Source organism: Sinohyriopsis cumingii, chromosome 1 (genome assembly GCF_028554795.1).
Source record: "Sinohyriopsis cumingii isolate HCF-2022 chromosome 1, ASM2855479v2, whole genome shotgun sequence".
NCBI lineage: Eukaryota > Metazoa > Mollusca > Bivalvia > Unionida > Unionidae > Sinohyriopsis > Sinohyriopsis cumingii.
In genome coordinates, this window is record NC_142961.1 from 97,915,413 (window position 1) to 97,941,837 (window position 26,425).

At 35.6% G+C, this 26,425-nt stretch overlaps 1 protein-coding gene across 1 annotated transcript in view; it reads right to left on the reverse strand.

Moving 5' to 3' along the window:
* LOC149807407 (uncharacterized) overlaps window positions 1-26,425 on the reverse strand; it is a 113,614-nt gene that overhangs the window by 17,359 nt on the left and 69,830 nt on the right. The window contains exons 17-20 of the mRNA XM_089966457.1: window positions 22,638-22,763; window positions 21,206-21,326; window positions 14,368-14,524; window positions 5,036-5,073 (exon numbers count right to left, since the gene is read on the reverse strand). Of these exons, the coding sequence (XP_089822583.1) occupies window positions 5,036-5,073; window positions 14,368-14,524; window positions 21,206-21,326; window positions 22,638-22,763 (442 nt within the window). The remainder of the gene's footprint in view (window positions 1-5,035; window positions 5,074-14,367; window positions 14,525-21,205; window positions 21,327-22,637; window positions 22,764-26,425) is intronic.

The window sequence follows — 26,425 nt, forward strand, 5'->3', positions numbered from 1 at the left end:
CGTGGCTTGGCTCCTGAAATTTTATATGCATTTCTCTTGTACACAAAAAGTATTTTCTTTTTCTTAAAAGTAGGAAGAAGAAAAAAAAACGCATAAAAAGTTTATTCTGGATCGCGTAGGTCTTCACCAATGTTACAAACTTGGATTGTTTTTCCTTATTGGCTGCAAAACATACCATGTGGCTTTTTATTTATTGGCGACATTGTTGGCTGTTTAAACTTTTATATACAACCATTGGTTTGGAGTGCAGAAATTCAGAGGCCCCATGAAAGGAAGCCACAAACTGGATATAAAATACACTGAAATTTATATATTGTTACATAAACAAATTCTTTGTCCATACTAACAAACCATCTAAACAGTGCATTGTTATATCATAATCTGCTTATCTTGACATCAGCATGAGTTCTGTATGCTGTGAAATATCCGCTTTTTTGTTGTTCACATTTCTGGTAACGGAGATCAAACGGACAAGGCATTGTCTCAAAATCTATCTTTCATCGGATTTTTGGCTGCTTGCTAGTAATAAATATATTTACAAAGACTGACATTTGTATGTGGATGGTAAGTAAAATTCCTCTTCTTTTCACTCAGAATTAAATCCTTCAGAACACTTTTGTTTTCTGTGATAATCCTTGTCATCAAAACACCTGTGTCTTTATCGTCCAATGACCCTTTGTTAATTTTCAGACACATGAGTGGAAGGCAGCATCATGCTGCTACCACAAATGTAAAAAAAAAATACATCTTACTTATTGGTTTATTCAGTAGGCATGGAGGGACAGTACTAGTTAAATAGTCCAAACAATGGCCAATTCCTTTTTAAAAATGTACCCAGATAAAACAGTTTGCTGAAATTTCAAAGGAAGCAGATTACCTCTGAAGTACCGACTGTTATGAAAACATACTCAGCAAATGGAAAAAATACCAGTCTCAATCATGCAATACAATTATTTGATGTTGCCGCCACAAAAAGAATGAGCATTCGTTTGGTTCTCCAAAGCTGTCCTTTAGCGGTGACTTCAATAGTGCATGCACCCTTCATCAAAGAAAGCCAACTACAATCTTTCAATAACAGCAAAGAACTTTTCTTCAAAGGAAGTCAGTACCAAACTTAAATAAAAGTGATGGAATCTGATGGATTTTTGCATTTTCCAACGTGACTGGAACACGTTAGCTGTGCTGTGAAAGTTTCCTTTTTGTAAGGAAAAAGTTTATGCTTATGAACACTACCAACGGCGGCTTAAAACGCAAACTAACTTTTACCAACTTGGAATGTACTTTAAAATAAATGTGTTTCGTTATTCATCACATGATTGTGCTATGTTTTTCCACTGAATTCAGACCAATATGACCTGTTACAACATTATTGAATATTTTAAAGCTGTGTGTGTGCATATTTTCGATGGAAGCACTTGTATTGTGGATTCAATGTATATGATGAGGTTCGCAGGTGAGTACACGGTGTTGATACTCTATTCATGCTATACATTAGACTTTTATATATAACCAGGATTCACATATATGTACCAATTCATGGTTCTCTAAATAAAGTAAACTATAATATTATGTCTTCTCTGTTTTCACTACAGGTGTATTTCTCATTTAATATGCATCAATTTAAGATGGTAACTGTGCCGACGAAGCACGTATTTTACCGCCCGCATTTATTAACCACCCACCCCACACAATTTTTTTTTTTGGGGGGGGGTACATTTTCTTCAGCTAACTGACTTGGTTGCATACAACATGGTTCGGTATATAACGCAGTCGGGTTTTATGGCTCCCAACTACCGTGTTATAACGGGGTCACACTGTATATATGGTAAACAACTAAAGTTATTTATGGAAACAAAATTAGTAAACTGGCAGAGGGAGAGATAAAAGGCCAGACAGCATAATAACATAATATACTCCATCTCATGGCAGGCATATAATAATAAGTTGATATAACCTGAGATTAATGTTGTTTCTGTATTATTGTTTTAACAGTCATTGTTTCAAAAGATTTCCTCACTGTCTACCCCTACAGGCCAGCTTTTACTTAGTGAAAGTCAGGCTTTCAGCAACTTTGGTGTGACAGCCTGTAGTACAAACATTGTTTACACATTAATAATTACCCTGAACAGCCATTCATCTAATTCCAACATTCATTCACATGTACAATACGACCTGTCACTAGGTATAATGCATAGCAATCAATATGGAAAGTTATAACCATTAAGGTAACATGTGTATTCCTAATTCCAACTGCATGTACACAGCTTGAACACAACATATGAGGTCATGAGATAAAGACAAAATCTAACATAAGCAAGCAAAACTAAAAGGTAGACCACAGTGACCTTTTTTGCACAAAGTGAGTGAAACATGAAATATGGATCACAGAAGCCTACTTTTATGATTTGGGTTTAGTATTCATTAGGATGCACCCACTCAGCAAGTTTCATGACTCCTGCTAAATGCAAGAACTTAAAAAGTAATGTACAACTAATGTACATATAAGTACAAAGTTAGCCTCCTCTTCATGACATCCACTTCCAATTGATGACAAACTGTAGCCTAGGACACAACATGAAAAATTTGTTGAGATTCCCTGAGGCTGTAGTTATGCTAATGCTTTAATCTGAGTGGATGCCAACAACATGTAGGGCAGTACTTTCAAGAAATGAGCTAAAAACTATGAACAGTCTGTGATATCTAGGATTTTTAATTCTATTTCTCCATGATTCCAGTGAGTCATTCTGCAACTTGCTCCATTTTTAAAAACCAAAAGAAGGTTTTAAAAGGAATTTTTCTTGTAAATTATGTTTCTCAGAAACAGATCACAATAATATTAGAAAACAACCTCTGCTACTCAGCCTACCTCCATGTCCTAAACTGCCTGAAAGATGAAGAAAATTCTTTCTTTCTATAAATCTTATAGACAATGGGAACTAACTCCCCTTATGTTTACCAGTGTAAACTCGGGTCCTACAATAGGATGCTCACATTTATGGGGTAGAGTGGGAGGGATTGATAGTAATGTGAGGGGCTAAGTATTTCTCAGAAACCTAATTTGCTAAAAGAATATGTCCTTCTCCTCCAAATCGATTAACTGATCACAGTAACCTTACAAGAATACGAGGAAATACCTCAGCATCCAACCTCTACCCACATCACCCTGTTGGAGCACAATGAGTGCTCTACTGAAATGATGAACTTTATCCTAATTTAGAAACACAACCAAAGATTCTGCATAATTTATACTCATATGAGTGAGCTCCCACAACTAGCTACTGTCTCGAGTACAAAAATTTTGAATGGCAAATTCCAAAAAGTTGTATGTCACACTTAGGGCTGAGGCTGTATTGTCATGGGATATGATTCGGCAGCTACCAGACACCTGACTAGATTCAGCTCTCTCCTTTCTGAAAAAGGCTGCAATTCTTGCCCAATTCTACACATTTACATCTTATACAGTAATCATTTTGATGCCACTGAATTGAAACAATTAAAAACACAACTTTTTCTCACATCTGCTCATCAGGCTTACAGTTCATGGCTATTTAGGGACTATTGTGGGGGGGGTGTACAGCAGGAATATCATGTTCCTAAAAGAAAATTCCAGCTCCACCTACATCAACATCCATTGATGCCTTTGCTTTATCTGTGGTATTGGCCAGTTGGAGGCCATTCAGATAGAGGCAAAATTCTGTAGATATCTTCAGTTGCCACCTTAAAACTGAATTCTGTCCTTTCCATGGTTGGACTGGAATATTCACGTGAGTCCGTGTCATCCCCTTATCGACAAGGTAGTTGTTCATCACCTGTATACCCGCATCCTGAGGTATTCCATTCCATGTGGCAGTGATGATGCTATGTCTTCACCATACATAATATTGGCTCTACCTGCCAGATATGCCAGAAGAAATGGCAGTGTCATGTCCAGCACATAGTGTGGTTTAGCTGCAGGATTATGGTCCAGGGTGATCAATCAGGCAAGGCCAGATGGTTGGATTGACAGCATTAGTGTCCCGTGTCTTTGTGTCATGGATATGGTCAGTCTAGCTAACCAAGTCAAGCATGCCAAAACTGACAAATTAGAATAGTGCTGATCACTTGAAAAGCAGTTAGAACATTACTGACCACATTTAAAGTTGCTACCAAAGTACTGATCTCTTATACTGTAGTTAAACTGTGCTGACCACTAGTCAAGTAGCTGTACCGATCACTTGCAAAGAAGATATACCAGTGAGATCACTTGCAAAGCAGATACACCAGTGAGATCACTTGCAAAGCAGATATACCTGTGTGATGACTTGCAAAGAAGATATACCAGTGAGATCACTTGCAAAGCAGATATACCAGTGAGATCACTTGCAAAGCAGATATACCTGTGTGATCACTTGCAAAGCAGATATACCTGTGTGATCACTTGCAAGTAGCTGGTCAATGACAATGAGTGAGATATAAATTCTCCTGTCAGCTGTCTGTTAACAAAATGCTGCATATTCATAAATGAGTTGTTTATTTTCATTTTTTGAAGGCAGAGTAACACATGTAGGTTATCTGGTTTCAAGGCAATTACAGCAAACTATCCTACTCAAGAAGACATTAAGTCATATTTAAATGAAGCCTGACATTTACCTACTTCTAATCTAATTTCTAATTATTATTTGGCCACAAACAGTTTGAAAGCATTGAAAATAGCTATTTCAAGTCTTGTAGCTGGATTTTCAATTATGTGCACTTGTTTACTTTCCAAACATGAGCATTTCAGACAATAAAAGACAATCACTATATGGACTGAGTGTTGGACAGAAAAATGTGCAATCTGCAAATTCAAAAATATCCTGCTGGTACTCAAAATGACAACATTATCACAGCATATATACAACCTTTTGGCATTTCTGCTTCTTTCTTTGATTATTCAATGACGATATACAAAAAACCATGAAAACTGCACATACTTAAAAAACTAATGAATGATCCTGATGGCTAAACCTTTGACCGTTAACTGAAAAATGTTGATGGACTTAAATACATACTGTACCTGTATTCTCAAAGTCTTGAGTTTCTGGCACTGTACAACTGTAACAAAAAGTATAAACATTTAAATTAGTGATCACAAATGAAATAAAAATTGCAAGTGTGAAAAAAGTTTTGTCTGCAACACATCAAAGACTTGCAAAATTGTATAAATCCCTTTATTTATTAGGTACATGTACTTGATTGACCAAGGAATTGAATGGTGGTTGGTGACTACCTGGAATACTGACTGCTTGATTGACCAGTGTGACTGGGAGTCAAGTGTGCTGCTGATGGAGTGTGTAACTCCATACAAGTAATCTTTTAGCCATGGGCTATTTTTGAGGTTTGTAATACCTAGTGTTTTGGGATTGTAAAGATATTTCAAAAGATATCTGTCCCTTTGTTTTCATCGTTTTGCTATTTGAGTAAAATACCTCATTTGTCACTATCTGAGTGAATTCAGTTTTACTATTTGAGTAAAACACACCATTCTTTTCACTGTGTGAAATCACTGTGAATCATTCACCTTTGTCCTTGTACTGTGTAAGGTCATTTATTCGTATTTTCATTTGTTGCATTATTAGGTTCATGTGGATTATGTTAATTTGTCCAATATTTGGTTCTTATACATGCACATATTAATCATAATTCTTTTCTCATTCAAGTCATTCATCATTAAACATTGCATTTGTATCAAGTGTTCTGTTATAAATCCGATATCCAACCCAGCTATCTTGTATTAAATGGTGTCAGAAGTGGGATATCAGATTTATCAAAACACTGAAATTATTGTTTCATTATTCTTGTGTGTTTCAGACATTCAGTGAGGTTAAGCAGATATATAACATTACTTTATTTTTTTACACATCTCATGTTTTTCTTGCCTTCTGCATAGTAGTGCACTTTAGGTTGTTCATATCAGATTTTTGGTGTCATCAATGAAATAACTTGTGGAACTGGGGAAACAGTTTGGCTACAAGGGTGAGTGTCTTAGAAATTTTATTCGTGAAGAACAGGCCAGGGAAAGGGATCAGCGGTTCAATGAAAATGAAATAGAACGGGAGAAACTAGAGATAGAAAAGGAAGCCAAACAAAGAAAAGTGGCTTTTAAAAAAGAGAAGACAGAATTAGAAAAAAAAGGCAGAGAAGGAGAAGACAAAATTAGAAAAACAGGCTGAAAAGGAAAGGATAGGATGGGAAAGGGAAACTGAAAGAAAGATAGAACTGCTTAAAGAAGTAAAGGATTGGAAACTAGATAGGGAAAAACAAGTGAGGTTAGAAGCTTTGGAGATAAAAGATACAAATAGGTAAAGGCAGCATGAAAAACATTCTGAGCTATATTGCAAACCAAAAGGGAGGGGGAACATGATTCTAAACTGAAAGGTCCAAAATTGCCTCCATTTGAAGATGACAAAGATAACATGGATAGTTATCTAAACCGGTTTGAACAGTATGCCACTACACAAAAATGGAAAAAGACAATTGGTCGCTTCATCTTAGCATGTTGTTAAAGGGTAAAGCACTAGACATCTATTCTTATTTACACTTGTCTGAAACGCTAAATTACATCATGTTGAAAGATGCAAATCTGAAGAAATATGAGCTGACCAAGCAAGGGTTTTGCAAGAAGTTTAAGTATAGCAAACCCAAGAGAGGCAAGACATTTACCCAGTTTGTCAGTAGGATGTGCAATTGCTTGCAGCGATGGGTGGAATGGGGCAGAGTCATTAGGACATTTGAGGGTCTTAACGATTTCTTGCTTCGGGACCAACTACTGACAAATTGTGGCAAGGAGTTATATTTGTTCTTGAGGGAAAAGTCCTTCATGAATATACATGACATGGCCACACAGGCTGATTTACTTGCTGAAGCTCAGGGAGGTTCTCAGAATGTCATCTCGTGAGAGAGCAAAGGTGGGAATCAAGTCAAGGACCAAAAACCCAGGGAACCTGAAAAACCTGGTAAGGATAATCAGGAAAGGCATAAGGACAAGCAATGTTTCACTTGCAAGGAATGGGATCATATCTCCCCCTATAGGGGTTTTTACAGATAGTATCTCCCCTTGAAAACACCAGAGGGCATATCGGTGTAACTCACTTCCAGATAGTTCAGTCAATTAAGATGGCAGATGTAGATCAAGAAAATGTGACAGACCGCTTACAATATGCAAGCAGGATATCTCATTATCTTAAAAAGAAATTCTATAAATATTTGATCAATTATTTTTACATCTTTTTTTCTCTAACTTGCGCTGCTCTCAGCTTTCAAATAAATATTATCTGCCCATTTCAGAACTTCATTATATTTCCATTACTACCTTATGTTCTAGTTTGTATTATTTGATTGTGCAAAACTGTATTGCTGCGTAAAGTTCTTACAATTTATCTCGCTTGAAGAATAATGAAAATATGTTTATTTTGTACAGCTTCAATCATAGCAGTTTATGGAGGTTGAACGACAACGAGAAAAAACTCTAACTTCTTAAGGTTCTTTTATTATTGATTTAGACTGTTGCTTTTCTAGTAATGTTCATTATATTTTTCATGAAATAACCTGTTTTTTTTTAAAATGCACAAATGTCAACCACGCTTGAACAGAGAGGCGCACGTACGAGTCTCCTTGAAGATTATTTTAATTTTATTTCCTTGAATGGTTGGAAATTTTAGAGTATACAGTTTGGACAAAATATCGATGTTAGACACACTATGCATGTATAGGACATTTGTGGCTCTCACCTATCTGCCTGGCTGTCTGTCTGTATGTCTGTCTCCTTTCATCTGGTGCATGGATATGTATATCCTCGAATGAATGTATGTTCGCTTACGTATATGACATAAATATACTTCTGGTTAAAAACGAGTATAAAATGATGCTAAGTTAGAAAGAGTGACTGATTGATAAAGACAACAAATATGAATATTTGTGAGTGTCCATTTATTATTGACTTGTTGAGTATGTTCTTACAAGCAGTCTCTTTTTTAAATCATACTGTTTGCAATTTTATATCCGGTCATGTGGATCAATATTGATTTAAAAGGCGAAGTTGTTGTTGTTGTTGTGGGGTTTAATGCCATTTTTCAGCACACGATAGGCTATGCATGGCGGCCAGTATTAATGGTGGAGGAAGAACCCAGGAAAACCCCGAGAAGAACCACCGACCCATGAGAAGCTACTGGCAAGCTTTCTCACATACCCACATTGGCCAAATCCTGGACTTGAACCCATGCAGAAAGAGGTGAGATGGCAATGACCCCTAATGGAGAGCGCTGCAGACCACTCGGGGCCCCCGATTTAAAAGGTGAACCAAAGTAATATGACGGAATCTGTCAATAATTGGATCTTTCAAACTTACATATTTGATGCAAGGAAAATTAAACAGAATTAAACTAATTTAAAGAAGCTGTTCTATATGAATTTGCTGGTGGCAATCAGAAATGTTGTCTACAGACCCAAGCAAAGTTGAGTTATTACGTGTCAGCATAAGCAAAGAAAAATCATGCTGAAAGTTATTGCATGTACCGTCTGATACTTGATGTTTCAAAAGTCAAAACAAAAAACAGAAAAAGAAAAAAACGTCATTAGGGATGTTAATTAATCTGAATATTGTACGATATTTACACCCAAATATGAATAAATATTCCGTCTGCATTAATTACACTCATTTATCGTTATGATAGCTAATGTTGTTGTTGTTGTTGCTGTAGGGTCTAATGCCATTTTTCAGCACAAGATAGGCTATACATGGCGGCCAGTATTAATGGTGGAGGAAGAACCCGGGAAAACCCCAGAAAGAACCACCGACCCCCAAGAAGCTACTGTCAAGCTTTCTCACATACCCACACTGGCTGAATCTGAGACTTGAACCCACGCAGACAGAAGTGAGGTGGCAGTGATCCGTAATGGAGACCGCTTTAGACCACTCGGCCACTCGGGGCCCCCATGATAGCTAATGTAATTATTGCTTTGTTAAGTTCCTCTGAATACATTAAAATACTGTGTTCCATTTTTATAAAACAAACATTTTTCTGGTTTAAAATATTCAGCATTACAAATCAGCTAACGTATCGAATTTGTGTTATAATTTTCTTATCGAACATGTGTTATAACTTTCTTAACTCATGATATAAACAAACTATTAGCCTTGCGAAAGTAACTGAGAAAGAAGGATATATCAACATATGAAAAATGTAAATTGTTGAGATTGTTTTCATTAAAGTTATGTTATATAACCAAAAATGTGCAATAAATGTTTAAAATCGGAGAACAGAGTGAAATGTTCCTACAAATGTATCTGAAATTATGGATAATGAATCTATATTATCAGGTATGGACAGTGTATTTAATTTAATTATTTGATATCATTTTAGTATGAAAGTAAATATTATTTAATTATCTGATATAATGTAAGTATTGATACTGGATCTAATTATCTGATTTAATGTCTATAATTATTCTCCTGGTATGAACAGAAGATGTTTGACATATATAACTGATTCATTGGTTTAACCATAAGATACCTTCCTTTGTTGACTATGTTTCACTAACCAAGTGTAGACCGGTGAACTATCCGGAACTGGAACTTTTTTGTGGGCATGCGAATTGGAGCTAAGGGAGGTAATTTTAGGTGCTACGACCAATAACTCCATTGCAACCGTGAAACCCCCTATTGTCCTAAATGGAAGAGATCAATCCGGAGATTCACAGTGTGAAGGCAGACGATTGGTAGCTGGAAAACTCAATGTTTCCCAGCAGGTTAAGTGGGAAGCAGTGTACGAGCAAGTCGTGCATGCAGAGATCAGTTGTGATGCTATTAAATCAATCGATACATGTATTTTTCATGAGGCAAGGGTACCAACAGCAAATGGCACTGTCAATGGACAACAAGCAACCATTTTACGAGACACAGGGTGCACTAGTGTAGTCATGAAATGGAGCCTCGTTCACAATGACCAATTGCTTGGGTTTAAATCGCCTTGTATGCACTGGACCAAACAATTGACCATGTTCCTGCTGCAAAGATCGAAATACGTTTCGTGACCGGAACCGTGGAAGCATTGTGCATAGCCAACCTGCTCTATGAACTTACAATTCGGAATGCACAGGGATCTAGACTCCCAACCATGTCCGACTTCCGACTCCAGATCATCCAAACAGTGCAAACCAGAGCTCAGGTAAAGGAGGATAACAAACCTCTACATAAATTCAATGTACTGGAAGCCATTACTGATATCTCCTGCAAAGAATATCTGAACGAGCAAGAACATGATGCATCTTTACGCACAACCGTGGAGAAAGTTTTATCTGGTACCAAGAAGAACTGTAAGTTGGGTCCTCTAGATTTCTACATCGTAATGGTTTCATGTATAAAGAATATACTATGTCTGATGGTAGGAAGTTCTTGTAGCTAGTTGTTCCCCAGAAATTTAAGTCAAACATACTCAGGGTGGTACATGAGTCAAGTATGGCAGGCCATTTGAGTATGAAGAAAACAACGGTTAAGGTATTATGAGAATGTTATTGGCCCAAGGTTAACAGTGACTTAGCGTTTTTGTTGTTCGTGCAATGTTTGCCAGAAGTCAGTCTCTATGGAAAGGATAACTTAAGTAACGTTAGGTCAGAAAGAAAGATGGGACCAACTATTTTTGCATGGACTTTCGACAATTGAACAAAATCACCATGTTCGATGCAGAACCAATGCCAGACATAGAAAGCTTATTTTCAAAGTTGGCACGTCATAAATACATTTCCATGTTAGACCCTACCAAGGGATATTGGCAGGTACCAATCACTGATAATGCCCATGAGGTAATGACATTCATGACTCCCAAAGGTCATTATCCATTGAAAGTCATGCCTTTCGGTTTAGTCAACACCAGTGCATCGTGCATTTGTCTCATGCGCAAAGTGTTAAAGAGTATGGAAAACATCAACAGTTTTGTAGATGATATCTTTGTTTATACATATACCTGGGATGAACAATGTTAAGGTATTACGAGATCTGTTCGATAGATTTCTCACTGCTAATGTTACAACCAGACCTAACAAATGTAGTGAAGGACATTTTAACCTAGAATGTTTGAGCCATCTTGTAAGTGGACTAGGCCAGTTAAAACCTCATTCAGACAAACAAGGAGCAATCAGAGATGTAACTAGACCAGAAACAAAGAAACAAGAAAGATTTTTCCTAGGTTTGATTGAGTTTTTCAGGAAATTTGTTAACAATTTTGTGGCTATTGCCAGCCAATTAACAGACTTGACTAGAAAAGGGCAACCAAATAAAGTTCCCTGGGGTGTACGCCAGGAAAAAAGCATTTACTGCTTTAAAACAGAAACTGAAAAGTGCACTAATCTTAAAGTTGCCAGAATTGAACAAAACTTTTGTGCTGAGGACTGATGCGTCTGATATTGGACTTGGGGCTGTTTTGCTACAGCAGCAAGAGGGGATGAAATTGCCCATTGCTTATGCAAGTAGGAAATTGCTCTCTAGGGAGCAAAACTACTCCGTGATTGAGAAGGAGTACCTAGCCTTAGTATGGGAGATAGGAAAATTCCATACATATCTTTTCAGGAGGGAGTTTACCTTACAAATGGACCATCAGCCGCTCTTATACTTGAAGAAAACAATGGTTGCCAACGCAAGATTGATGCACTGGGCATTATCTTTGCAACCGCATAGCTTCCAAATCAAGGCAATTCAAGGGCTGGAAAATGTGAGTGCTGATTTTTTAAGTAGGGTGTAATTAGCAGATCATTTTTATGCAGTATTCCAACTTGAATAGTTTTAATAATTGTTTATGTTCAAATTCTGTGATTTTCTAAAAGTGTATAAATCCCTAAATTAATTAAATACATGTACTCAAGTTTCTTTTTTTGTGTACAACGATACCCGAGGGCGATTTATGTATATTGTACAGTATTTTGAAACGGTAAGCTCGGTTCATCCTATGCCACACGTGTGAAGTGCTTTCGATGGGAAAAACCGAAAACTGAACCTGTTTATAGTTTTGTAATTATTGTGCCTATAATGCAATCTGTATTGCTTACCATATATAACATCATAATGTTTTATCATATATGCCTGTGTCATGCATAGTACATGGTGATAGATGTATTTTCAGCTGATCAGAGTCGCAGCTAAGAGCTGATCAGAGTTGACGTGGTACCAGTTGTAGAGCTAATCACATAAGTTGACCATAGCAGTTGTAAAACTGAACCATAGCAGCCATAGAGCTGAGTGAACAGTGTTGCTGGTCGAGTAGCAGGTGATCAGGCATTGCTGACCAATTGGTGGGCGCTGATTACTGGATTGACCAAAGAATTGAATGATGGTCGGTGACTACCTGGAATACTGACTGCTTGATTGACTGCTTGACTGCTCAGTGGTAGCCAAGTGTGCTGGTGATGGAGTGTGTAACTCCATACATGTAATCTTTTAGCCATGGGCTAATTTTGGGGTTTGTAATACCCAGTGTTTTGGGATTGTAAAGATATTTCATATGATATCTGTCATTCTGTTTTCATCGATTTTACTACTTGAGTAAAATACCTCATTTGTCACTATCTGAGTGAATTTATTTTTACTATTTAAGTAAAACACATCATTCTTTTCATCGTGTGAAATTACTGTGAATCATTCACCTTTGTCCTTGTACTGTGTAAGGTCATTTATTTGTATTTTCATTTGTTGCATTATTAGGTTCTTGCGGAATTATGTTAATTTGTCCAATATTCGGATCTTGTACATGCATGTATTAATCATAATTTTTTTCTCATTCAAGTCATTCATCATTAAACATTGTATTTGTATTACCATCAAAAGTGTTGTTACAAATCTGAAATCCAACCTGTTTATCTTGTTACAAAGACCATGTCAAACAAATACACTACTAACCATACAAAACATCCAATGGTGACACACACATGTAATTTTCAATGGACTGTGTACATTAAATACAATTGTCAAAATGTCCAATAGTAAAGGTTTATATCAGTCAATTCAATTTATTAAATATCAAATTCAAAACATATCTACATCTTCAACATGTAGAATTTAAGCTGAATGAAATCTGATATTAGCAATGAGATATGAAACATATTAAATAATTAATCAAGGCACAATTAATGCACTATTAAAAATGAAATGAGTATAGCATGAACACGAGTCAGAGGTGCACATACTAACACATATTAATATATCTATGACAGAACCAAAGAAACACAAAAAACTGCAAATTATATTCATTATTAGTTATTTCTGTTCAGCTAATTATCTAGAAGATTTTCAGATAGTTTGTCTTCTGTGTAAAAATACAGGTACATGCTCAGTGGAGAAAATGATAATAATACAAGTAAAACTTCTCATACCACAATACAGACTCTACATTATTAAAATGTGAAATTGTTCATTCATTTATGAAGAATATGCATACTTTAATTTTATTAATGCTTATTTCATTATTAAATTTATGTTCTATAAAGAGATAAATGTATGAGACATTGTGAACAGGACACACACACGCATACACACACAATTAGTCACCTTTACTCAGCAGGCACCTGACAGTGTCATATGTTCACAATGACCATTCTAATTTCCACCTGCAAATTTCCAATATAAATGTCCTGTATGTAACAATCACCTGCCTTCTATGCTCAGTCATTAGGTGTTTCGGAACCATAGTTTCTCCCTGCCTTAAGTGGTCTCTGGATTGTATCTACATTTACCATTCAGTCTATGCAGAATGAACGTTTGCATAAAGCCAACTGCCTTTTGATTTTGGCAAGAAGACCAACTGACTAATTCAGATATTGTTTTTGTAGTGTGAACAAACTAAGACTGGTGTATATTTTAAAGTCAGTGATGGTATAATTTATAGGATGGAATAAAGAGAGTAGGATACAGTAATCTTGTGTGGCAGATAAATCTGGGAGAGAACGACATCTACCTAAAATTATTATCTGTGCACATGCACATAAAATAATAATAATAATAATAATAATAATAATAACAATAATAATAATAACAATAACAACGATAATGATATTCAGTGCAGAGTATCTGTTCAAAAACCAATTTTAAAAGGTGAACCTATGTACAACAACCAGCACGGGCAAAGGCTTCAGTAATGGTCCAGGATTTGAACCTGTGACCTCCCGCATCCAAGATGGATGTTCTAATCACTAGGCCACTGGAGAGGTTTGCTAAAAAGTAACGATGTAACCTAAGCCAGATGAACTGGCATAATACATATACACACATGCATAATTTACAATAATAACCAGTTTATTTATTTTTAAAAAATTACATTTAAGTTATACTTAATTCTATATTCTGCATATTTATTTTGTCTATACCTAATTCTGATAGAGCTATCCCTTGATCAAGGGTCAGTGACTCTAGGTTTTCCAGCAGTAATGTCATAGTTGTCTCCCCTCGAATGGCCCGCACTTCAAGAGTCTGGAGAGTATTCATACATTCTCTGAGAAGTAACATCCTTAGATGTGGACTAAACTGGAAGAGATATTGCATTCAGGGATTCAAAAAGTACCTTCATCTAGTTGAAAATATGGCTGAACAAACTGTTGCATATGAAATATGAGATAGTAAAACACGTACTGTACCAGGTCAGCCATCTCACAAAATTGATATCATTTTGATTTTACCTATTTTCCTACATATGTATCATTATAAAAATTCTTTCTAAAGACAAAGGAATAATTAACATGCAAAGCTGCTTCATCATAAATGAACTCAAAGATTTAGATGACATAACTCCATTTACCATGACTGGATAAAAATTGCTGTATCTAGATTGCATGTAAAATCTACAGAAAATATTATAGTATTTAATACAGATCATGAAAATGAATGTTTTACTAATAGATTATAGTAGTACATGTATTTAGTATTAATATTACTAAAGATGTGCAAAATTACTGTCAACTTCCGAATGATCTACACTGTTATAGTTTCTTCTTAAAAAGACCTCAACTGTCACACCCTCTGTAAATTATTATTATTATTATTATTGTTGTTGTTGTTGTTGTTGTTGTTGTAGGGTTTAACGCCATTTTTCAGCACATGATAGGCTATACATGGCGGCCAGTATTAATGGTGGAGGAAGAACCCGGGAAATCCCCGGAAAGAACCACCGACCCTCGAGAAGCTACTGGCAAGCTTTCTCACATATCCACATTGACCAAATCTGAGACTCGAACCCATGCAGACAGAGATGAGATGGCAGTGATCCGTAACGGACAGCGCTTTAGACCACTCAGCCACTCGGGGCCCCTATTATTTTTATTATTATGACTGTATTATCTTCTCTAGAACTTTCTGTACCTATGTTTGGAAAAAATGTTACTGCCCCAACTAACACACACAGGCACACTCACTCTCTTACTCTCACTCTCTCTCTAATACTATACATTTATGTAAGCAATGAAAAAACTCCAAACAACATGCAGACAGCAAGTATTCAGTATGAATTGTGCAAACTCTCATTACCACAAAAATGTGCTGATGAAAAACTAATACAAAAACAGTTACTTATCTGACATAATACACAAACATTATATGTAGGGGATATATCTGTGAGTTAATAAAAATTATTGTAAAATTACAGAATTCATTTGAACTGATGTAGTAATGTAGACATTAACCACATTTTGTATTCAACCAAACCAATGCAAGTCGATGATTTTGCTTTAAGAAACACATAATAAAATGAATATGAATGTTTTTTTTTACAGTAGATATATTTCACTTGCAAACTGGAAACCACTTGTGACTTTGCTGCTCATAATATAATGTTTCCATTTGAATGTGAATGTTTCCATTTCAATGTCAATGTTTCCATTTGAATGTGAATATTTCCTTATCTCTTAAGAGAAGACAGAGATATCTTCATTTGAGAATATATATATTTCCTTATACAGTAAAACCTGTCCTAACAGTCAGCTGGTCACAACAACCATTCCATTTCCCTGCCCCCATAGCAAATTTCCTATATAATTGTCCTGTATGTAATGGTTACCTGCCTTTTATGGTCACTGGCTAGGTGTTTCCTAACCAACAGTACTTCTTTCTCCCAGCCTGTAGTAGTCACTGGTTTGTATCTTTAAATTAAACTTTAGTTGATGAACAAGATATTGTTTTGACATTTTAATTATTCCCCTAATGAATTCATTACTATCATCATTTGTTGTGCACATTTGTCATTCAGCCATGTTGTAATGAACATATGATCTTTGTATTGCAGGTACATTCAATATGTCAGGGCTGGTGTGTCACAGGGATCTATACTTGAACCAGTGTTACTTTAATTTACATTATCTCAATAACCCCTGAGCCAAACAGCTAGGCATTCCCCTACAGCATACATGCAGAGAGATCACCTAGAGCAGTGTTAGCCTTACCAGTGCCTGTATCACTGAAACTTGCTGAGAGTACTTGGCTTGCATATTTTTTACAGAGGGAGCCACTTGCAATAAATGTTATTTTCTTATTTATTTCCTTCAATTAAGCTAAAATTTGGCACAATAGTTCTCAATAAAATTACATACAAAATGGTATAAATTTCATGCTACATGCAGAAATATAATGCATGCATAAAGATAAAAATAAATGATTCTCTTACCAATTTGTTTCTCTTGCCATGAATAATCCATAAATTGAATTATGAATTCACACTGAATAATTAACACTATCAAGATATGAAATTCATTCCATTTTATGTACACAGAAATTCTTCTAGTCATCTCTCTTGCAAACTTAACCTCATGTGAATACTCTGTCAGAGTCTGTCAAGTACAAGTCTACTTCCAGTGGATGATTCTCGTAATTTTCTTCATTTTCTAATCTAAATATTTCCACTATTTTTGCCGCTATCAAAATATAAAAAAGTTCCCTTTGTTTGGCAATGTTCTCTCTATCTATGTAAGCTAAAATTTTATTGGTTAAGCTACCTGCATAATTAGAAAATGACTTGAAATCAACCAATGGTTTGTGCTAATTTAACTCATCATGTGGGATACAGGCCCAGACTAATACTGCCACTCAGATTCTGCACTCAGGAAACAAGCTAGGTAAACTGCGCCATGTTGTCATGGCACTGGGAGATGAGGAAGGTAAAGTATGATGAGTTATAGAGGTGGCAGGGGTTCATGAGTTGATATGGTGACTGATAATGTGTCCAGAAGAAAGACTATTTGCTGATGATACATTGTTGTAAACTATTGTTGAGGACTCTGGCTACTGGTATTTTGAATGAAGACCTATTTAAAATCAATTCATTGGCTAATCAATGGTTTGTTGATTTGAATCCAAACAAAACCAAATCAATCTCAAAGGGATCAACATCCCCAGCTTTTAATGAAATTATTTATTTGACACTTATACAACCTCCTTTGGAGTATGGGCTTATTACCTAGGATAACTGTGCACACAGCATGAGATAGAAAAAAAAAATACAAGCTAAAGATGGAACATGCATTTGTGGTACAACACAATCTATAAAATATGCTAGAATTTTGGAGAAGTGGGAAAGGCTTTCAACAAGATGCTAGAAATATAAAATGATAACATGGTATCATGGCATGGATCCAGGATACATGCTGGCTTTGATTCTGCCAATTGTCTATTGCAGAATGGGGTATCCACTCTTTGGAAATTGAAAACAACCCTTCATTATATTATTTTAAATCACAATCAAATATATTGTTCAAAAATGCCCAATCTATTACTGTCACAGAGAAAGACTAGCACAAATTATGCACAAAAGACTTTGATTTGGCTATAGTTTATTAAACTTTGATCTTTTTATATAAAAAATACATTTGTTATTTAGCAGTGAAGCTGAAAACACAAAGCATTTTCTCAAAGATGGTACAAAATATGTTACCTTCTGAAATCAAACTTCATTATTAATGGGTAAACCCTTGCAACTGGTTGAGGTCAATGTGGAGATCTTCAAGGTCGTCAATAAATTACACCTAAAAGATCCATTTGATTGCTACTTTTGTCTCATTCTTAACTGTTATCTCTACAGTATGTATTTTGTTATTATGTGAGCTGAAGTTAAAAGCCTTTTATTTACCCCCATCCGAACTCCTTTCCATCAATGACTACATTTTCATATTTGTTTTTTCTTTCTTTCCATTTGTTGATTTGCAAGCATACAGTACTTTGTTTTCTGCTGTAAATGCTTATAAATTATAGTCTGACATTATTGCATGTATGATTTCATTTTAATACCTCATTAACATGTTTCAATGTTGCAATATTAAGTGTAGTGAATTGTCTACAAAGGCCAATTGGCCTTTTTCTATGGATGACCACTGTAGACAGTTGTACTCTGAAGACAGATATTCCTAAGGATGGCCACTGTAGACAGTTGTATTTTTTATCTACTCTGAAGACAGATATTCCTATGGATGGCCACTGTAGACAGTTGTATTTTTTATCTACTCTGAAGACAGATATTCCTATGGATGGCCACTGTAGACAGTTGTATTTTTTATCTACTCTGAAGACAGATATTCCTATGGATGGCCACTGTAGACAGTTGTATTTGTATCTACTCTGAAGACAGATATTCCTATGGATGGCCACTGTAGACAGTTGTATTTGTATCTACTCTGAAGACAGATATTCCTATGGATGGCCACTGTAGACAGTTGTATTTGTATCTATTCTGAAGACAGATATTCCTATGGATGGCCAGTGTAGACAGTTGTATTTGTATCTACTCTGAAGACAGATATTCCTATGGATGGCCAGTGTAGACAGTTGTATTTGTATCTACTCTGAAGACAGATATTCCTATGGATGGCCACTGTAGACAGTTGTATTTGTATCTACTCTGAAGACAGACATTCCTATGGATGGCCAGTGTAGACAGATGTATTTGTATCTATTCTGAAGACAGATATATCCTCTGTTTAATTCATTTTAAAATATATGACACATTTTAGGCAACATACTGAAATCAAGGCAAAATATAAATGCTATCCTTGATGCTATAGAACTTACCTCTGTTTAGACAGATAACAATAAATATTATCTTTGTTTAGCCAGATGGTTTAGACAGGTGACAATAAATCTTACCTTTTCTTCAACATATGACAATAAATCTTACCTTTACTTCAACATATGACAATAAATTTTACCTTTCCTTAGACAGATGACAGTAAATCTTACCTTTTCTTGGACATGAAAATAAATCACACCTCTTTTTAAACAGATGATAATACAGTAAAAACTGCTATGAATGACCTCTGCTATGAGTGACCAGCTGTCATTTCCAACCACAATCGTAATGCACGAATCTATTTTATTATATAAGCACTCTGCTATGAGCGACCAACTGCTGAATGCAACCAGCGACCGTGATGTATTGGCAAAATATGTATTTGACACTGCTATGAACAATGCATCACAAAAATGAGGATAAACTCCATCAACCTTTATTTAATCCTCATAAAAAAGACTGCTCATACCGTTCTAAATTTAAAGAAATAAAATAAAAAAATAGGCTGGTTACCAACGCCTGAATTTTTTATATAGTTAAGCCTATAGTTTATATCGTAAACCAGACTAAAGTATATGTAGATTATTTCTTAGTCTGGTTCCCTGCTTTGTATGCTCCCTGTGTTGTTCTTCACTATTTGTATAGGGATGAGCATCACAGGGAGCATAAAAAGCAGGGAACCAGACTAATTATTCCTGCACTTAGCCTGCTTCCCAGCCTCACTGTAGGACCCAGCTTCCCTATCAATGACTGTATCACGAGTACACCACTGACCTATATGTAATCAACTGTTACAACAACCGCTTGATTAGTAATGATTGTTCTGATAAAAAACAAACATAAAAGGAATATTAAAAAAAGTATTGTTGCTACCAGTGATAGATACTACAGTCCATAAACCAGGCTAATGTACATGTCACAAATTGCTGCTGTAGTGCCAAAGTTGACGTAGTGGTCACATATATTGTTTGTCTATAGAGTTAATCCATATTGCCGGGGGTGAATAAGGTCATTGTCTATTAAACCAGCAAGGAAGAATCATTTGTGGGATTAGATTTATAGTGTTCCAGACTTGTGATGTTTGTTGTATTTCCCCCAGATGTTAAGTGATTACCCCAATCACAAAGCTGTTGTCTATTCAAGTTGGTGTTGACTTTTGACTTTTTTTCTGAGTAAATGGTTCTGTTTCTGGATGAGATAATTGTTTCTTTTTATTTCATTAATTGTTTGATATGTAATGCACATGTTTCGATTTTTCATATTTTCCCACAGCCCAGTCAATACCATCTTTACATTTGATATTACATTGAGCACTAATAATTTTAACACCTAGAATCTTAATAACAATGGACAAACTAAAAAGAGACAAATTTTAAGGCTGGAGAAAATAATTACTGTAACCGAAAGAAGTGGAAAAAAAGCAGACCACTTGCAGAAAAGCAGTTTAAACATTGGTAAAACAAATTTAGGTTGTTATAAAGGAAAGCGAGTAATTCAGAAATGATCTCATATGCTAAAATATGTGATCTTCAAATGTAAATGTGATTTCATGTTTAATGATAGAAGTACAGCTTTATTGCTATATAATTTTGTTTTTAGATGAATGCATACAATATTTCAGCAAGAATTATTAATAAAGAATAGAATATGTATATAGTGATTGTGGTTATTTTCTTGAAATTGTTCTGAAACTGGACCTTAGAAACTGGTCTTTTTGCACAAATCTGCTATGACAGACCACCTGTCTTGAGAAACCACTTTTTGTTGGCAGAAGGGGCAGTCTCTCATAACAGGTTTTACCATATATCCTACCTCTGTTAGATGACAATTAATCTTACCTTTCCTCATGAAAATATGACAATAAATCTTACCTTTGTTTAGACAGATGGCAATAAATCTTACTGTTGTTAGATGACAATAAAATCTTACCTTTGTTTAGATAGATGACAATAAATATTACCATTGTTAGATGACAATAAATCTTACCTTTCTTTAGACAGATGAGAATAGATCTTACCTTTTTTAAGATAGATGACAAATAATTTTACCTTTGTTTAGACAGATGACAATAAATATTAACTTTCCTTAGATGACATTAAATCTTATCTTTGTCAATGATAACAAATCTTACTTTTGTAAAAACAGGTGACCATAAATCTTACCTTTGGAAGATGATTCAATGTAAGATGCTTTATCCTAATAGGTTTTTCAGCTTGGATCTGATTCAACTTTTTAATATTTGTCAGGACACATTTTTCAATCTCTGCTGGTAATACAAGGTTCCTGGAGAAAAAAGAAATTATTCTCAAGTGTATTCATATTACACTTAAAATGTGAATGCACTTTTTGTAGAACATTATAGTCTAAGTGTTATCAAAATATGTTTACTTAATACAGAATGACAAAATAACATTTTATGCATCTCTGGAAGCCATTTTCACTTATTGCTAATATAAAGCCTAATGAACATAAGTCCTAACAAAAAGCATCAACTAAATTAAATTAAGTACACTCCCAGCATGCATCAGTCTGTGAAGCTTTTGACACGCCTTAGTGAAAAGGAGTTACAGTAATGAATTCCACTTACTTTCATATTCAAAATATAAGTACAATTAAAATATATATACTGTCAGTCATACTCAAAAAAAAAATCAAGGCCATGAATATCTGACTCTTATTTCAAAAGTATTTCTTTTAACTTTAACTTAAATAACTAAATGCTGATTGTTCAGCTTTTATTCCAATTTATATTTTATCCAATTAGATCAGTAGAAACAGGATTTACAATTAAATGCAGGATTTTATCCACTGATAAAGAAATCAAGCTCAGAGGGATATATCAACAACTCAGTACTTTCTTTACTTAAACTTTGACACTGATTGTGCACTGTACATGTTTTAGCTTACATAAAATTCTGAAACTCTTGACGGCTCTGATGTTGATGTGAAGTTGTCTTTAAGGTGGGAACAACTGGGGACCCAGGAGAAAATCATAGCCTTCAAACAAGTAGCACACACCATACACCTTCCAGGACAAGAGATACAATTCAAAGCTTCGAAAGTGCAAAAGCAGGTGTATTACTAGAACATAATTCTTGCTTCTCGAAACACCAATCATAACAGCAGACACTGCCTAGTCTGCGGCTCAATATAGATAGTAAAACTGTATATACTGGCTTACAAGTCGAGTAAAACTGCAAACAACACAGACCCTGATTTGCTGTCACATAAGGTACATACCTACAGATCAAGGTCTATGTTTTTTGTTCTACTGATTACTCTTAACAAACTGCACAGATCCAGATCTGCTGGTGCATTATGCAATGGCAGATCAGGGTATATGTACTTTGCAATGAGATCAGACTTATAAGAAAGTATATATGGTATCAAGGTTCCTCCTTAGCAATACACTGTTTACATCATGGCTAAAAGAATTATTTGGATAAATTATTGATTTCATGACACAAATTTACTGTACTGCAAATGAATGTCTGCTCCCCCAAATGAGTATTCATTCATGTCATAAATATGGAAAAGTATATCATAATTATGTTGTGCATTTCATATTAAATATGTGAAAAAATGTTATCATACCATAACATCAAATTGCTCTGAATTGTCAGTGAGGAAAGTTTTGGAGAATTTTGTATAATTTTAGAGAAGGCTTCATCTGTCAATCTGTCACATTTGTCAATGGACAACATCTGCAGACTGGGGCATCTGTATAACAAAAGTAAACATTACTAATATTAAAATATAATCATTTCTATGTACTGTAAATCATAGAACAGATAATGCTTAGCAATTTTAATAACAAGAGGCCTTAGTGTAGAGATGCGTAAGCATACAAAATCAAAATCTGAACATAGAAATAGCAATACATCAAATAAATTATACATGCTGCAGACAACATTTTAGCTAATTACATATTGGCATCATGCATATCAAAACTCAGCAGCAATTTAGTTTTTCACCAAATTTATAAAAATTTTATTCCTGTGAAAATGTTGATGTTTGTGAACACAAAAACAGAGTAAAAATATCAACTGACTTTTTCATATACAATGAAAGAGTTCTACAAAATCTCAACAGGAAACATTAACATTGAAAAGTCTCCCACCCTCTATCAGTATTGTTCCACTCAGAAATATAATTGTTTTAAGAAAACTCACATGGAGTCTGTCCTGCATTAAAATATTCCATCAAACCTTATTTAGGTACAAAGACTTGGAAATCTAATCTAGTATTTTCAACAAAACATGCAGATTCCACTTAATAATGTATAATTTAAAATTCTTTGCTTAATCCTTTCTTGTACAAGTTATCATTTGCCTGACCAGATCACTACTGAAGTATTGTGTTTACCATGCCCATCAAATGTAAATGGCAAAGACCCTGGCATGGAAATAAGAAAACTCAAGTACTGTGTCTACCATGCCCATCAAATGTAAATGGCAAAGACTTTGGCATAAGAATAAGAAAACTCATGTACTGTGTCTACCATGCCCATCAAATGTAAATGGCAAAGACCCTGGCATGGAAATAAGAAAACTCAAGTACTGTATCTACCATGCCCATCAAATGTAAATGGCAAAGACTTTGGCATGGAAATAAGAAAACTCGAGTACTGTGTCTATCGTGCCCATCAAATGTAAATGACAAAGACTTTGGCATGAGAATAAGAAAACTCAAGTACTGTGTCTACCATGCCCATCAAATGTAAATGGCAAAGACCCTGGCACGGAAATAAGAAAACTCGAGTACTGTGTCTATCGTGCCCATCAAATGTAAATGACAAAGACTTTGACATGAGAATAAGAAAACTCAAGTACTGTGTCTACCATGCCCATCAAATGTAAATGGCAAAGACCCTGGCATGGAAATAAGAAAACTCAAGTAGTGTCTACCATGCCCATCAAATGTAAATGGCAAAGACCCTGGCATGGAAATAAGAAAACTCAAGTACTGTGTCTACCATGCCCATCAAATGTAAATGGCAAAGACCCTGGCATGGAAATAAGAAAACTCAAGTACTGTGTCTACCATGCCCATCAAATGTAAATGGCAAAGACCCTGGCATGGAAATAAGAAAACTCAAGTACTGTGTTCATCATGCCCATTAAATATAAATGGCAAAGACTCTGGCATGGAAATAACAAAACTCAAGTACAATGTTTGTCATGCCCATCATATATAAATGGCAAAGACCCTGGCGTGTAAATAGAACTCAAGTTGTTGTTGTTGTTGTAGAGTTTAACGTCATTTTTCAGCACACAATTGGCTATACATGGCGGCCAGTATTAATGGTGGAGAAAGAACCCAGGAAAACCTCGGAAGGAACCACAAACCCACGAGAGGCTACTGGCAAGCTTTCTCACATACCCACATTAGCTAAATCTGAGACTCGAAAAAACTCAAGTACTGTGTCTATCATGCCCGTGAAATATAAATGGCAAAGACCCAGGCATGGAAATAAGAAAACTCAAGTACTGTGTCTACCATGCCCGTCAAATATAAATGGCAAAGACCCAGGCATGGAAATAAGAAAACTCAAGTACTGTGTCTACCATGCCCATCAAATGTAAATGACAAAGACTTTGGCATGAGAATAGAAAACTCAAGAAGTACTGTGTCTACCATGCCCATCAAATATAAATGGCAAAGACCCAGGCATGGAAATAAGAAAACTCAAGTACTGTGTCTACCATGCCCATCAAATGTAAATGACAAAGACTTTGGCATGAGAATAAGAAAACTCAAGTACTGTGTCTACCATGCCTGTCAAATATAAATGGCAAAGACCCAGGCATGGAAATAAGAAAACTCAAGTACCGTGTCTACCATGCCCATCAAATATAAATGGCAAAGACCCTGGCATGGAAATAAGAAAACTCAAGTACTGTGTCTACCATGCCCATCAAATATAAATGGCAAAGACCCTGGCATGGAAATACCAAAACTCAAGTACCGTGTCTACCATGCCCATCAAATATAAATGGCAAAGACCCTGGCATGGAAATAACAAAACTCAAGTACATTGTTTGTCATGCCCATCATATATAAACAGCAAAGACCCTGGCATGGAAATAACAAAACTCAAGTACTGTGTCTATCATGCCCATCATATATAAATAGCAAAGACCCTGGCATGGAAATACCAAAACTCAAGTACCGTGTCTACCATCCCCATCAATTATAATGGCAAAGACCCTGGCATGGAAATAACAAAACTCAAGTACATTGTTTGTCATGCCCATCATATATAAATGGCAAAGACCCTGGCATGGAAATAACAAAACTCAAGTTTCAGTCTGAGTTGGAGATTTTGTGTTCACTTATAACAAATAGTATTACATCTGAAAAATTGTCTCTGACTAGCTGATAGTGGAAACTCAATCTCAGGTACAAACCCAGAGCATTATGATCTCTAGTCCATTTGTGTTATGATTGCCAGTTCTAATCTACCATCAGTGTCATAATCTCTAGTCCTGATCTACAATTTGTGTTATGATCACTAGTCCTTATCTACCATCAGTGTTATGATCTCTAGTCGTGATCTACCATTTGTGTTATGATCACTAGTCCTTATCTACAATTAGTGTTATGATCTCTAGTCCTGATCTACCATCAGTGTTATGATCTCTAGTCCTGATCTACCATTTGTGTTATGATCACTAGTCCTTATCTACCATTAGTGTTATGATCTCTAGTCCTGATCTACCATTTGTGTTATGATTGCCAGTTGTGATCTGCCATCAGTGTTATAATCTCCAGTCCTGATCTACCATCCGACTGTCATGATTGCTAGTCCTAATCAACCGTACGAACATTATGCCCTCTAGTCCTGATCTACCATCAATGGTATGATCACCAGTCCTGATCTATCATCAAAATCCCCCACAGGAATAGTGCTTGCTTGAAATTACCAATAGAATGAACAGAATTGGGCCTGAACCTGGTTTTATTATCAAAAGTCTCCCTCAACATGAGATTTTGTATTATCTTGCCTATGATAGTTTTGACAATATTTTAATTTTTAAAGTCAGACGTAACAGAAAGGATGTATTTTTTGTGTATGTTTGTGTGTGATTTAGATTTTTAATGTAGCTTTACAAAAGTTTCAGTCATATCGCTACAATGTCAGCAGTGTTGCAGTTTATAGTGATATCCAGCGCTGAGGCATCTTTTCACAGACATGTGGCATCATGTCCCACCCAGTCACATTATTCTGACACCAAGCTGACCAGTCCTAACACTACTATCCTCTTAATGCTAAGCGCGAAGTGAGATAGGTGCTAGTACCATTTTTTGTAAGTCTTTGGTATGACTTGGCCAGAGTTCAAACCCACAACCTAACCACTTAGGCTACCATTGTGGTCACA